At 41.1% G+C, this 14,150-nt stretch overlaps 2 protein-coding genes and 1 long non-coding RNA gene across 3 annotated transcripts; 1 reads left to right on the top strand and 2 right to left on the bottom strand.

Moving 5' to 3' along the window:
• Window positions 1-5,135: 5,135 nt before the first annotated feature.
• Window positions 5,136-5,860, bottom strand: LOC134227549 (uncharacterized). Its single transcript, XR_009983694.1, has 3 exons — window positions 5,729-5,860; window positions 5,319-5,430; window positions 5,136-5,265 (listed from the first exon to the last, which is right to left on the bottom strand). It is a non-coding gene; the product is annotated as an uncharacterized LOC134227549 (long non-coding RNA).
• Window positions 5,861-6,810: 950 nt separating this feature from the next.
• Window positions 6,811-7,499, top strand: LOC134220221 (transmembrane protein 14 homolog). The gene is made up of 2 exons (XM_062699217.1): window positions 6,811-7,029; window positions 7,112-7,499. Exons 1-2 carry the CDS (start codon window positions 6,954-6,956, stop codon window positions 7,369-7,371), a joined length of 336 nt encoding a protein of 111 aa, XP_062555201.1. The 5' UTR covers window positions 6,811-6,953; the 3' UTR covers window positions 7,372-7,499.
• Window positions 7,500-10,848: 3,349 nt separating this feature from the next.
• LOC134222540 (uncharacterized) lies at window positions 10,849-11,202 on the bottom strand. The gene has a single exon (XM_062701706.1). The coding sequence runs from the start codon at window positions 11,200-11,202 to the stop codon at window positions 10,849-10,851; it is 354 nt and encodes a 117-aa protein (XP_062557690.1).
• Window positions 11,203-14,150: the final 2,948 nt, after the last annotated feature.

Below are 14,150 nucleotides of genomic sequence, written 5' to 3'. Positions count from 1 at the left end.
GATTCATCAGGCTCGCATTGAGACATCTTCCGTGGCGGGACCCCGCGAATCTTCCTGCCTATCCCGAACGATGCCAATTGCTTGGTCTTGATACCTTGGATCGGCGACGGAAAATTCAGCAGGCTACGTTTATTGTAAAGTTGCTGAACGGAGAAATCGATTGCTTCCGTCTCCTTTCGTTGATTGGATTTCGCGTACCTGGAAGAATGCTGAGACAGCGGACATTGCTGCACACTGGATTTCATCGCACTCTATTTGGTTATAACCAGCCCATATGTACCATGATTCGTTTGTTTTCATCGATTGAAGTTGCATTCGATTTCGGAATTTCCACATCCCAGTTTGTGAATAGATTAAAAAGACAGAACCTAATTTAAGCTCAAACACTCCGAAAGATTCCGATCAGTCTCTTTTAACGTCCATGTTTCATGGCCGTATAAAGCTACCGGAAGAATCAGAGTAGTATACAGCGCGAATTTTGTCTTCGTTTGCAGTCAACGAGACTTAAGCTTTTTACGAAGTTCGTAATAAGCCCTATTTGCAGCTGCAATACGCCTTTTCATCTCGCGGGTAATATCATTATCGCACGACATTTATGTTTCAATATACACACAATCTTCTACCACTTCAAATTTTTCACAATCCAGCACCATTATACTACTACCACCACTAATGAACCCACGTTGATTGCCAGCGACCATGAACTTCATTTTGCTGGTATTGATCGTGAGTCCAATTATCGCTTTCTACCTCTTAAAACGTACAAAAGCCTCTCCCACGGCACGGCGATCAACCACGATAATATCGATGCTAATGCTAGGAGTATGTGCGATCTTGTGATAATGGTACCGCTTCTTTGCACACCAGCTCTCCTAATCGCTCCCTCGAGCACTATATTGAACAGTAGATTCGAGAGTGCACCACCCTGCTTCAAGCAATCTAAGGTAACAAATGATGTCGAAATTTCATCCGCAACTCTCACACTTGATTTCGATCCATCCAACGAATCAGTCAGTTTCGCCGGAAAACTATATTCAAGTATAATTTTCCATAGTTCATTCCGTTTCACTGAATCGTACGCCGCCTTCAAATCAATAAACAGATGATGTGTCTGCAAGTTGTGGGAATTTATCAAGGGTTTATCTCATGGTAAACATTTGATCCTTCGGTGATCGGCCCTCACGAAAACCTGCCTGGTATTCGTCGACGAAGGACTCTTCAAGCGGTCTCAATATGTTGAACGAATACGAGACATAATTTTGTACGCCGAATTAAGGAAGGTTATTCCTCGGTAATTGGCGCACTCCAGTATGTGCCATTTCTTAAAGAGAGGGCAAAGAGGCCGTCCAACCAGCTAGCATGCATTTCCTCGTCTTCCTATATTTTCGATATAATATGGTGCAGAACTTCATAAATCTGCTCACTGCCATGTTTGAGAAGTTCAGCCGGAAGCTGGTCCTTCCCCGCAGCCTTATTGTTTTTCAGCTCTTTAACAGCTTTTTTAACCTCATCTAGTGTAGGCGACTCCACAGCTTGTCCATCGTCGCTAATATTTATTCTGTTCACCGATGCGCCGTCACTTCCACTAATCAATAAAGTCTCGAAGTCTCTCTATTAGAATTTTCCAGTCAATATTGGAAATATGCGTTGGGAATATGTAATCTATCTTATCTTATCTTATATCTTATATATCTTATCTTATATCTTATATCTTATTCTTATTATATATATATAAAACTCAATGTTTGTATGTTTGTATGTATGTTTGTATGTATGTTCCAGCATAACTTCTGAACCCATAGACCGATTTCAACCAAATTTGGAACACACATTCTTTATCTTAAGGAGACGACGATAGGGGGGTTAGGTATGCTCTTTGGAAAAGGGGGAGGGTGTGGGGGGAGGGGTATTGCTAAGTTATTAATCAACTCAGTGTACCTTTTGAACCCCTTGGACGATTTCAACCAAATTTGGAACATACATTCTTTATCTTTAGGAGTTGACGATAGGGGGGTTTGAGATGCTCTTTGGAAAAAGGGGAGGGAGTGGGGGGAGGAGTATTGCTAAGTTATTGATCAACTCAGTGTACCTTTTGAACCCCTTGGCCGATTTCAACCAAATTTGGAACACACATTCTTTATCTTGAGGAGACGACGATAGTGTGGTTAGGTATGCTCTTTGGAAAAGGGGGAGGGTGTGGGGGGAGGAGTATTGCTAAGTTGTTGATCAACTCAGTGTACCTTTTGAACCCCTTGGACGATTTCAACCAAATTTGGAACACACATTCTTTATCTTAAGGAGACGACGATAGGTGGTTTGAGATGCTCTTTGGAAAAAGGGGAGGGCGTGGGGGGAGGAGTATTGCTAAGTTATTGATCAACTCAGTGTACCTTTTGAACCCCTTGGACGATTTCAACCAAATTTGGAACACACATTCTTTATCTTAAGGAGACGACGATAGGGTGGTTGGGAATGCTGTTTGGAAAAGGAGGAGGGTGTGGGGACGGGGTATTGCTTAATTATTGATTAACTCAGTGTATCTTCTGAATTATTTGGCCGATTTCATACACATTTTGGAACACACATTCTTTATCTTAAGGAGACGACGATAGGGGGTTAAGCATGTTCTTTGGAGAGTGGGGATGGTGTGAGGGGAGGGGTATTGCTTAGATATCGATCAACTCAGTGTAACTTCTGATCCCATTGGCCGTTTTCAATCAAATTTGGAACACACATTCTTCATATTAAGGAGACGACGATAGTGTGGTTAGGAATGTTCTTTGAAAAAGGGGGGGTATGGGGGAAGGGGTATTGTTCAGCAATCGATCAACTCAATGTAAGTCTTGAACCCAATTATCGATTTGAAACAAATTTGTATCAAATATTGTATTTCCTAAGGAAACAATTTTAGTGGATGAGCGTAGGTCATTTTAAAAGGAGGGGTGTGATATAGGAGTATTGTTTAATTATAGATCGATTCAGTATAACTTCTTAGCCCATTTACCGATGTCCACCAAATTTGAAATCCATATTATCTGTGTAAGAAAGACTATATCAGACTGGATAGGAGTGTTATAGCTGAATGAGAGAGAGGGTATATTTATTAAACAAACAGTTTAGTATACCTTTTTACCGCATGCGACAATTCAAACCAAATTTGTAAACACGTATTCTCTGCCCAAAGGAAACTATTATAGAGAGGCTGGGAGAAACTTTTGGAATGCGGGAGGTTATTGGGGTTGGGTATTGTTTAGAAAACAACTTAATTTAAAATCCCTCTTATTTAGTTCATTCGAGGTTTCTGACATTGTACAATGCTTCGAAAACAAATTTCCCGAATTCCTCAAAAATAGCAAATCCTCGACAATAACATTTTCTCGGTAATAACATTTCCCCAAAAATGACTTCAACGAAAATGATATTTCCCAAAAATGATTCTTCGATACACATATCCCAGAATATGACATTTCCCTGAAAATGACATATCCCTGAATGAAGCAGGACATTAACATAACACTATTTGGCATAAGGTCATTCGACATGAAGGGCATTTGGTATAATTTTGAACAGCATCAGAATAATCTTTCATAGAAAGCATGCATAATTGTTACCCTTCATCGGAATCCCAGTGAAAAGCAATGATTAATGTGTTTTGTTCTGGATGGTGGATGTGCACGGAAACAAATGCATACCCACAGGCATGAATAAAAAATCATGAAATCATGAATCAGGTCAGTTCATGAAACCATGATTATAGAATGATTTGAGGAACATTATTCATGGTACTAGGCAATCCTCATCAGTCGATAGTATGAATAACCGGTTATACTTCGAACACTCCATTCCCAAGAAGTAAGAACGGCAAAAAGGTAGCACACCGGACTCTCACTCAGTGTACTCAAGTTGAAATCCCCTGTTGAACTTTTTTTTATTTTGTCTATCCTAACAACCAAATTGTAACGCATTGTTTACGTTACGCGAAAATAAATCATGAAATCATGATCAACTTTACTGCCGCTAACCGCAAGTCGAGCACATCTGTATATGGACGCCCATGGTGTATTTTCATAGCATGAAAACACGACGGATTCATTGAATCATGAATTATTTTCTCATTTCTGGGAACGGATTTTTACCCGTGTGATTGCTTCTTGAAAAGTAGGCATTTGTCCCGGAATAATGCAATGGTGAGTGTGATCCCTTCTTTGAAAATGGGCGTTTGCCCGGAATAAAGCATCGGTGGATGTTTTTCCTTCTTTAGCAATTGACGTTTGCCCGGAATAAGGCTATTCAAACCAACAACCCCCTTTTCAGTCAATGCTTCCAAAAGCCTTCTTCTAATCAAATGATGAAGTATCAATAAGATAACACAATTACTCTGTTGATCAATTGGTTTTATCTTTTTCCGATTGTGAAAAAAAAAATTGAAAACCAAACTGGCAATTCCGAGCAAGGCCGGGTACATAAAGCTAGTAAATAAATATATTTGAAATTTCTCGGACACATTTCAACCGAATGTGCAAAACATTTGGGTGGAATTAATCAAGTTATTTATGTTGTGGAAGAGAAGACGATGTGCTGCCCGTGGGGTCTTTTTCATATCACAAAATGTTCTTTCTCAGCGGGTGTAAAAAATTGCGACCCAGCTTAAATCTTGGATCTTGATATAGTGCAGTTCGTAAAGCATAGCTTTCCAGCAGAATCTTGTCACGTTTCTCAAACTATGTCATGAGGGATTGCTTAAACACTATGTCATGTTGTCATGCTAACAAGACAAATCGTCTTCTTTTTTCTTGATGATAATTGTCGCTTTGTAGATTGGTTCGAACGCTTCTACATATTTTTCAATAAAATGTCAGTATTGAGTGAGATCTTAAGTGAGTGATTGAGTGAGGAAGCTTAACACCCTTCGTTATTTCGAAAATACGTTTAAATTCTCCACATCTTAGTTTTCACGATTTTAAATTCTCCACATCTTAGTTTTCACGATTCCTTTTAGAGGTTCATCGAATGGTTTACATACTTCGTTAACTACAAGTTGTAAAGTATGTGCACCGCATCGCACACATAACAACTTTCTCTAAATTTTCCATGAGATTGACATTCGTTCATCGTTCATCGATTTGATCATCTTGATCATGTTCGCTCCATTATCCACTGTTACGGAAAAGATTTGCGACTTTTGGATACCATATTCCGTAGTGAGCTTGAACACTTCTTTGATAAGATTTTTGCTAGTATGCCGCCCCAAAAGCTTAATAACACCTAAAATAAAGCAATTGTAGAACCAAATTTTATATCAATTGAAATATAAGTACCTTGTAGAGTGCGTTTTTCCAATTATTTATCCAACATATACTGGCAGTTCACACCGAGAACGGTTCAGTTTTGAAGCTGCATCAACCTTCAGGCAATTGAATTTTTCAGAACCTTCGGAGGGAATAGTGCTGTCCAATGAGCAGCTCGAAATAGCTCGAAGTTGTTCCCGTCCTGCTCGTTCTTTTTTGTCAACAAATGGGCATGAGCAGGACAGGGAGAAACTTCGAGCTACTTCAAGCTCTCATTGGACAGCACTAATATTTTTTTTGATGTTTTGAGCTGTATTGTTTACAAAATCTCTCATGCTGTGGCTATTCACTACAACACCCCGAGCATTGGATAACGGATTTCTGTTATCGCGAAACCCACTCCACATCATCGAGGCGAAAGAGAGACAGTGAATAGTCACCAGTTTAACCAACGCTCCAATAAACGTTATTTTGCTAATCGCCATCGATGTCATTGAATCACTTCGTTATTTCTTCTACGGTGGGCGTTCTTCTGGAACTGGATCTCCGAGCTTCATTAAATTGTAATCTCGAGGGTATATGGCTTTGAAATGGCGAAACAAAGTTTGAGGTATTGAAAGTACATTGTGCATACCAAGATTTTTTTATGTACAGGTTATCCGACTTCGTCAGTAGATGGGAATAACCAGCGCGGGGGAAAACATACATTTTCAGTGCAAAACGTAAACAAACGAGCATAAATTCCATACAAAAATCCAAGATGGCTGAGTTGGGGATATTGACAAGTCGGATAACCTGTACTTAAAAAAATCTTGGTGCATACAAACAACCATTAATTCCTCATTTTGCCATGATTTGGGATTGGTTTATGGGCCAGCTGGGTTTCAGTCAGCCGATCTTTCCAACTTATTGTTTACCATAGCAACGAGCATCACTTATCAATGATGGGAAGCTAAGTACTTTAGTGGACACGTTCGTTCACAAATCGTGGATACTATGATCGCGGGAAGTCAATGCTCTTGCGCTCACTCAGATCTTCAATCTTTGACCGTAGTACAGTCCTTTTGGGATTCCTAGCCGAAATAATGAGTTTGCGATTTGATCCCAGCTAGCGCTATTGTTAAATATGCGTTTCTTGTACCTTGCGCCTGCACCACGCAACGGCGGGTGCCACGCTGCTTGCGTTGAATAACAAGCTCCGTGGTAACTACCCTGACTTGATGGCGTCTGCTGTCTACTTTTCTCTGCTAAACCGAAGGTTGGTTGGCAAAGCAGTTATAGGATTTCCAGGTTTTGGTAGTAGCACCATTATCTGCCTTTTCCTGACGCGCTCGTCCAGGCAGACCTCTACATAACTTCCCTGGACAACTATTTAAATAGCTGATCACTGGATATTTTCTTTTCGTGATATTATTTCATTTTCCCTATGTTCCTTCAGTAACTTGCATGCTATGATAATTCTCGCATGCATTATTTCATGATACTACTCGCTGTCAAAAAGAGTTTGTTATCGCATAAAACATCACTCACATCATATCAGTCAGTTTCATTTTTGTTTTTCGTTGGATAGTCATTTTGCGATTCACGTCCTGCGATATTGTTTGATTGTTTCAGCGTTTATAGTTGATTGTGTAATTGTCGGTGCAAATAAACAAAATCAATAAAATGCCGGTTGATATCTTCGGATTTGCATACGCAGCAACAGTGGCTGCCGGTGGCATTCTTGGCTATGTGAAAGCAGGTACTTGAAATTACTTCAACATACGTTCCTTTAAACCCTACTTGAAGTATCTCACTTGTTTTAATCTCATTCCGATTTTCAGCTTCCGTCCCATCACTGGCCGCCGGTGTCACATTCGGTGCCATTCTGGGCTACGGAGCATTCCTGACGTCGCAAGAACCGCCACGTCCACTGCTGCAGCTCGGCACATCACTGGTGCTGGCCGGGATGATGGGAGCCAGGTGGTCCCGGTCCGGCAAATTTATGCCGCCGGGTATCGTCTGTGTGCTATCTTGTGCCATGTTGGCTCGGGGTCTGCTTTTACATAATCGCTACCTTCCGTTGATCGGAAAGAGCGATTAGATTAGATTAAAACTGGATTGGGTGGAATTGCATTCCGAACTGCAAAACCACTTCTTGGTATATTATGGTTGAGGGTATTTGATAGTAAGCGGTCGAGATAAAACAACTTCATAATATTTTTTACATTATTCGGTTTGAAATTTTAATTTAGAAAGAATGCCTTCATCATCATCCATGATTTTTATATTTACAGTGATTTGCATTTTTGTGTAATTAGTTAATCAAATTAGGTAAGCGTGTGTGTTTGGAAAGATAACTCGGATCAAAGGTTTTAATTGTGCTATTTGTGCCTGTGCTTATATGTTTCGAATAGCTGGATTGACGATAAGTTTGTGTACTTGGGATCACTAATGACCGCTGAAAACTATGCTTATAAAGGATTCATAGGCATACCAGTAAAAATGGTGGACCAAATCTTCGCTCAGGATCAATTGTGTTTTACACCGATGGTTCAAAACTGAACAATCAAGTTGTAGCAGGCGTGACTGGCCCGGGGTTAAATATTTCGATTTCCATGGGCAAGTGGCCAATTGTTTTCCAAGCTGAAATTCGGGCTATTCTGGAATGCTCCAATTTATGCTTACGTCGAAATTATAGGCATTCGAATATTTGCATAATGTCTGATAGTCAAGCAGCATTGAACGCCTTGAAATCAGCAACATGCACGTCTAAACTTGTTTGGGAATGTGTTCAATCACTCCAAACCTGTATTGGGTTCCCGGTGGCATTGAAGGTAACGAACAGGCTGATATGCTGGCAAGACTTGGATCATCTCGACAATTTATAGGTCCGGAACTATTTTGTGGTGTATGTGCGTGTGCTCTTAGATTGGAAGTGAAATCCTGGGAACATTAAAAAATAGAGGACATTTGGAAAAATATCCTAATTGCGACGGCAGTCAAGACGTTTTATTAAACCCAACGTATTTAGTATTCGCAAAATTGTAGATCTTCCAAAAAAAGATCTAAGTACTTAAGCAGAGCTTATAACAGGCCATTGTCCGAGTCGATATCACTTAAAGCTGTTAGGAAAACTTCAAGATGATGTATGCTGTTTCTGTGGCATACCTCGGCATTGTTCGGCAATTTTTAAAAAATGATTACAGTTCTTCAACAGAGGTCCGATAGAACCCTCTGAAGTTTGGAGAAAAAATCCCAATACGGTAGTGAAGTTTATCAGAACCACAATACCGAATTGGGACTGTAAGCGCTGTAAGTCAAGGCGATGCGATTGCTCTACATAGCAATAATGCGTCAACTTGACAAAGCTATATCAAAGTGATTAAAATACCCAACAAAGGAAAAAAAACCTCAACTATTTGTTAACAAGCAACGTATATTCGTCTTTGCCAATCGTCGACTCTGGCAATACGCCGACAAAAAGGTAAGAAGCAGCAATTGCAGCTGTCGCAGGTACAAGGGAAGATCCATTAATTACGTAACGCAAAAATTGGCCAATTTCAGCCCCCTCCCCCCTATGCCACACTTTTTGTATGAATCATTGATTTTTTTTGTATGGATTGTCACACTTCGGTCAACCCCTCCTCCCCCTATGAGCGTTACGTAATTTGTGGATGTTTCCCAACAACTGCTTTTATGAATCTACAGCGAGTAGGGTTTGCCGAAATTGCTCTCAATAGATAACAAACAACGATAGAAGAAAGGCAAAAACCTCTTCGAATAATAACAAGCCATGAAAACAAAACTATCGCACTTATATACAAGTTAGGAAAAAAAACTGATTCGGATAAGCGGCCCTCACCGAGGGGGTTTGATAAAACGCTTTGTTCTCGCTCATTTCAAGTTGTGACCATATGTTTTTCGTTACCGGTATGTTACCGGTATGCTACCTGTCGAGAGTGTATACAGACATGATAAGTGAGAGATTTTCTCATTCTCCTTAGGATTCAAAAGCGTAAGCGTTGGTTGAAACCCATTCGGCCGAAAGCCATTTGGCCGAATGCCACTAGGCCGAAAGTTGTTTGGCCGAACAGACTATTAGGCCGAAATTTATTTGGCCGAATGGGTCATTTTGCCGAAAGGGTCGTTTGGCCGAAAAGGACGTTTGGAAGAAGGGGTCATTTGGCCGAAAAGCTCATTTGGAAAAGATCAAATGACCCTTTCGGCCAAGTGTCCTATTCGGCAAAATTACCCTTTCGGCCAAATGACCCTTTCGGCCAAATGACCCTCTCGGCCAAATGACCCTTTCGGCCTAATGACCCTTTCGGCCAAATGACCCGTTCGGCCAAATGACCCGTTCGGCCAAACGACCCTTTCGGCCAAATGACCCTTTCGGCCAAACGACTCTTTCGGCCAAATGACCATTTCGGCCTAATGACCCTTTCGGCCAAATAACCCGTTTGGCTAAATGACTTTGGGCCAGATGGGTTTCGGCCTAATGGTTTGTTCGGCTTAGTGGCATTCGGCCGAATGGGTTTCGGCCAAACGAACTATGAGCTTTACACTCATGATCTATGTAACTGTTGGTCCCAATATGTTGCTTGTTGGCTCCTCCATAAGCATCCTTCTCATTATTCCGCGTCGCCAGTGAGCCTCCAATTCCTTTACCCCACCCTAAAAAAAATTAAATATTCGACGTTACAACCTTACTGGCGACGTACATCCGATTGTAGCGCACCATGCTCGAGACAAACGACTTCTTCCATACTACCCGTTACAGAAAATCAAATGTACGATACCTTTTCAGCGGTTTGAGCAGGCACCCATTCCGTGCCCTGGTGGTCAATTTTATGATCAACGCGGAATGGTTGCCAACATTGACGAACCGTCGAAGGGTAAATTTCGGATTATCTTAATTAATACCGAAAGGAAATGAAACCTAGGTAAGAGATCGGCAATCACTCGGATCATTCGACAAGTGACTACCAAAGAATAACGTCGTGTGCATGCAGCTATTTTTTCTTAAATATATTCACGTGGTGAAGTTAAGGTGCCTTAAATTGCGTCTTGTTCCAGGGCAGTAGTAGTAGATCGAGAAAACAATAACGTAGTGCTAGTGTAAAAAGGATAAGCCTCAATCGACCGTGTAGTAAAGCACGGAAAAGAATAAATAATAGAGAAAAGGTAATTATAAAAAAAAGGGTGTACGGTGAGAGAAAAACGGAAAGTGATGTACTAATGACCTGATTAGGTCCAAATCGGGCCTTTTCTTGTACAACCCTCGTGCGAGGGACATCTTTTCTCCGAAGCGGTCCCTAGAGCCCGATTCGAGAGTCAAAAGTGGGCGACACGGAACGCCGTGGGTACAGAAAGCCACCTCGGCGGCCATTTTGGAATCGACTTCGGCGAAGACGAGCGCCATCTTCCTAAAAACGTGGACTTAGAAATAAAACGTGCATATAGGAGTTCAGCATTCCTGACATCCACTCTGCCGTTCGATTCGGCCTAACTACGCCCATCGCCACCTCAGTGCGGCACTCCGCCGTTCGAATCGGCCTTCCTACGCCCATCGCCAACTCTACGGTACTCCGCCGTTCGAATCGGCCTTCCTACGTCCATCGCCACCGCAGTGCAGCACTCCGCCGTTCGAATCAGCCTTCCTGCGTCCATCGCCACCGCAGTGCGGCATTCCGGCGTTCGAATCGGCCTTCCTACGTTCATCGCCACCGCAGTGCGGCACTCCGCCGTTCGAATCGGCCTTCCTACGTCCATCGCCACCGCAGTGCGGCACTCCGCCGTTGCAATCGGCCTCGCTTCGTCCATCGCCACCGCAGTGCGGCACTCCGCCGTTCGAATCGGCCTTGCTACATCCATCGCCACTGTAGTGCGGCACTCCGCCGTTCGATTCGGCCTCACTACATTCATCGCCCATCCTCCAAACGAATCCAGCCAATCAACAATGCTAGCCAACGAGTCAACCAGTCTCCAAAGAAAGCGTATGTACACCCTTTAAAACCGTTTCTCTCATTAGCCCTAATATGGGCAAATAAAACAAGCATGTAAAATGATTCATTAGGCTAAATTATTTTAACAGACGCATTCCTTAAGGTTTTTTTAAGTTAACCTTATCCCTTTTGTACTGCAATTTCCACTTTGTCGAGTCCGCTGTAAGAGTTGTCGTTTACCGTGGATAAGATTTTCCTTGATGGTAGAAATTAGGTGTTACCAACCCCTAACGGTAAGTTTGTCAAAAATTTGAGGCTCCCGCTGGAGTGAGTGCATGTTGGAGTGCAACGATACTATAGAATAAGACGCCCCAGTGCTCAGCATAAATTCCCATAATATTTATCCCGTCGGAGCAGCCGAGAGGCTACATCTACCCGGCATAAAACCGCTCAAAGCTTTGCGGCGATATGTCCACGACATAAAGGATGAGGAACTCGTCGTGGTACTTTGAAGCAGCGAACTGAAGCCATCTGTCCTGCAGGAAATCGCACGTCACGATAAGGCGAGGAAGTATTTACGTTCAGCTTGGTCCATCTGGTGTATGGCACCATCACTTGGACGGACCCAAAGCTGGTCAGCAGCATAATAAATTACACAGTCGTTGACTGGACGCGATACCGGCTCGTGCAGTGCACGGTGGTGTAACACAGTGCACCAACTGTTTCAACTGTAACGATAATCATCGGGTCACACCCAAGGGCTGCCTAAAGCGGCTGATGGCAAACATCAAGCCTGGGGCAACATTTACGGCAATCGAAACGGCACCATCTGAAGCAACGACATGGGAAAGGCCACTAAACGATTCTGAGCTCGGATTTCCTCATTTGAGTCGGTTAAGGGTCTATACAACAATCGACCTGTGAGTCATCAACTTGGCTCCTCGATAAATCGGCATTAGCAGTACCGGCGAAACTATCACCGAGTCGACTGAGATCAGTTTCAAAGGTGTGTGGACGTTAACATCGACTTCCAGCGACACCTGAGAAAGTCGACAAGCGACTCTACGTTATCCAACAGGGCAGGTTCTAACCGTTCGTCAGGTAGGCAACATCCTAACTATTGATACATTTACTAAAGGTTTGATTCGTCTGTGAATTGCGGCTTGAAGCCCGTTTGCAATCACATGGCAACAATGATCAGGACCAGAATGGTGTAACTCCGAAATAGTGGTTTCTCCAGTAAGATCCCCCAAGTAGCACAGATTGTCACAATTGAATTACGGTGATCGATATGCGACAAAATTATATGTGAAATTTTAATAACTGTAACTATATTTGTAACACTAGTGCAACCAAAAAAGCGCAAATTTGGTTGATTGAGCTACTATGTAACTAACTATACGGTCTCACATTAAGTTGCACTGTAATCAATCCGTAACATGTCCATGTTACAGTAACTGAAACATTCTGGTCTTGATCGCCACTTTGTAACTATTTAGTGACTTCTACTTGTCAACATTTTACTTGTTGTCATGAAACTTTGTTATGTATTTAATAAGAAAATAAAACAAATCTGGTCACAATGTCACTGAAATTGAATGTCAGTAATCAGAAAGTTGAAGACATGAATCTAAAATAACAAATGGTAAATGTTTATATGCGAAGTGATATTTTTATGTGATACTAGTCGACCCGGCAGACGTTGTCCTGCATAGTAGGCGAGAATGTGCGTTCCGAACTGCCCATGCAAAGTTCGCATAGGAATCACAATTTTAGTTTTTCACGATTTGCTCAACTTTACTCGTAATTTTCGCATTAGGAAATATCATATAAACCCGTCGGAAACTATAACGAATGTTTCTGCTGAAGAAATGAAAAAAATCCATCCAGCCGTTTTCGAGTTATGCGGATACGAACACAGACCATTTCATTTTTATATATAAGATTAGCAGAGATTAATGTGCGGAATGGAATTTTTGGTGAAACCTATCATTTTAGCTAGCTAAAAACCTCGCGCCCTCGGTTAAACCAACTTTTAGGTTTTATCATTTATAGTAACATGAATGCATTTTTGTGCTTAAATAAGTATCAATAACAGTAAAGAAAAAAAATGTCTCCATTATTAAATCTCCAAATCTCGAATTTGAAATTAATAGTAGATTCATAGAATTTTTCTTATTTATTATATCAATCATTTACCAAAAACATATTATATGGGCATATTTCGTCAAATGACCGCATACATGATAGTTCAAAAGATTTGATAACTTATGTAATTTTTCATTGCACTGATCTTTGGATTTGGATAATGCTTCTGCCTTACGTGAAAGTTCGTGTATGGTTCAATCGTTTCTTGCTAATTTGCATCTCTATATTTTTACTTTTCATACTGTCAATTCATGACCCTTATGGAAGCCGTAGATTTATCAACATCTTTCGAAAGCAGTTGTTCAACGAACACTTCATAGTTAGATAATTATTAATTTTTAAATGACATAATTTTAGCATCACTTATGCACACCTTTGGGTTTCGTTTTCCTTTATAAATAGGAATGGATTTTTTTTTCCACTGGTTTCTGCCGGATAAGTATTTTCCCACATTTTATAAAACAAGCACTTTGGTCGAAAAGGAGCATCTAATCATTAATGCACTGTTGTTGTTCTTGGTTTAAAAAGTGATGGAAAAAACAGCTATGTGAAAAAAACTATACAAATTTCCGAGATATGATTTTTTAAAGAAGCAAAAGTCGACTTTTCTCGGAAAGGCATTAGGCAGTAGATAGACTTTAACTTTAAGCAACTGTAACTGTATTGAGTTAAAACTCATGTACGTTCGACCTACCTTATTTCCTGTCCATGGATAAGGGGCTTGACGTTGATATTTCAAGTGTCTTAAAAAGATTTTTATTTTATTTTAATTTTTGTTGTTTAATAG

This window comes from Armigeres subalbatus, chromosome 3 (genome assembly GCF_024139115.2).
Source record: "Armigeres subalbatus isolate Guangzhou_Male chromosome 3, GZ_Asu_2, whole genome shotgun sequence".
In the NCBI taxonomy this organism is placed as follows: Eukaryota; Metazoa; Arthropoda; class Insecta; order Diptera; family Culicidae; genus Armigeres; species Armigeres subalbatus.
This window is presented reverse-complemented; position numbering and strand designations above follow the sequence as displayed.

Coding starts and splice junctions, on each gene's coding strand:
- LOC134220221 (XM_062699217.1), top strand. CDS start 6,954: ATGCCGGTTGATATCTTCGGATTTGCATACGCAGCAACAGTGGCTGCC. Junction 7,030..7,111: donor TCTTGGCTATGTGAAAGCAG/GTACTTGAAATT, acceptor TCCGATTTTCAG/CTTCCGTCCCATCACTGGCC.
- LOC134222540 (XM_062701706.1), bottom strand. CDS start 11,202: ATGGGCGATGAATGTAGTGAGGCCGAATCGAACGGCGGAGTGCCGCAC.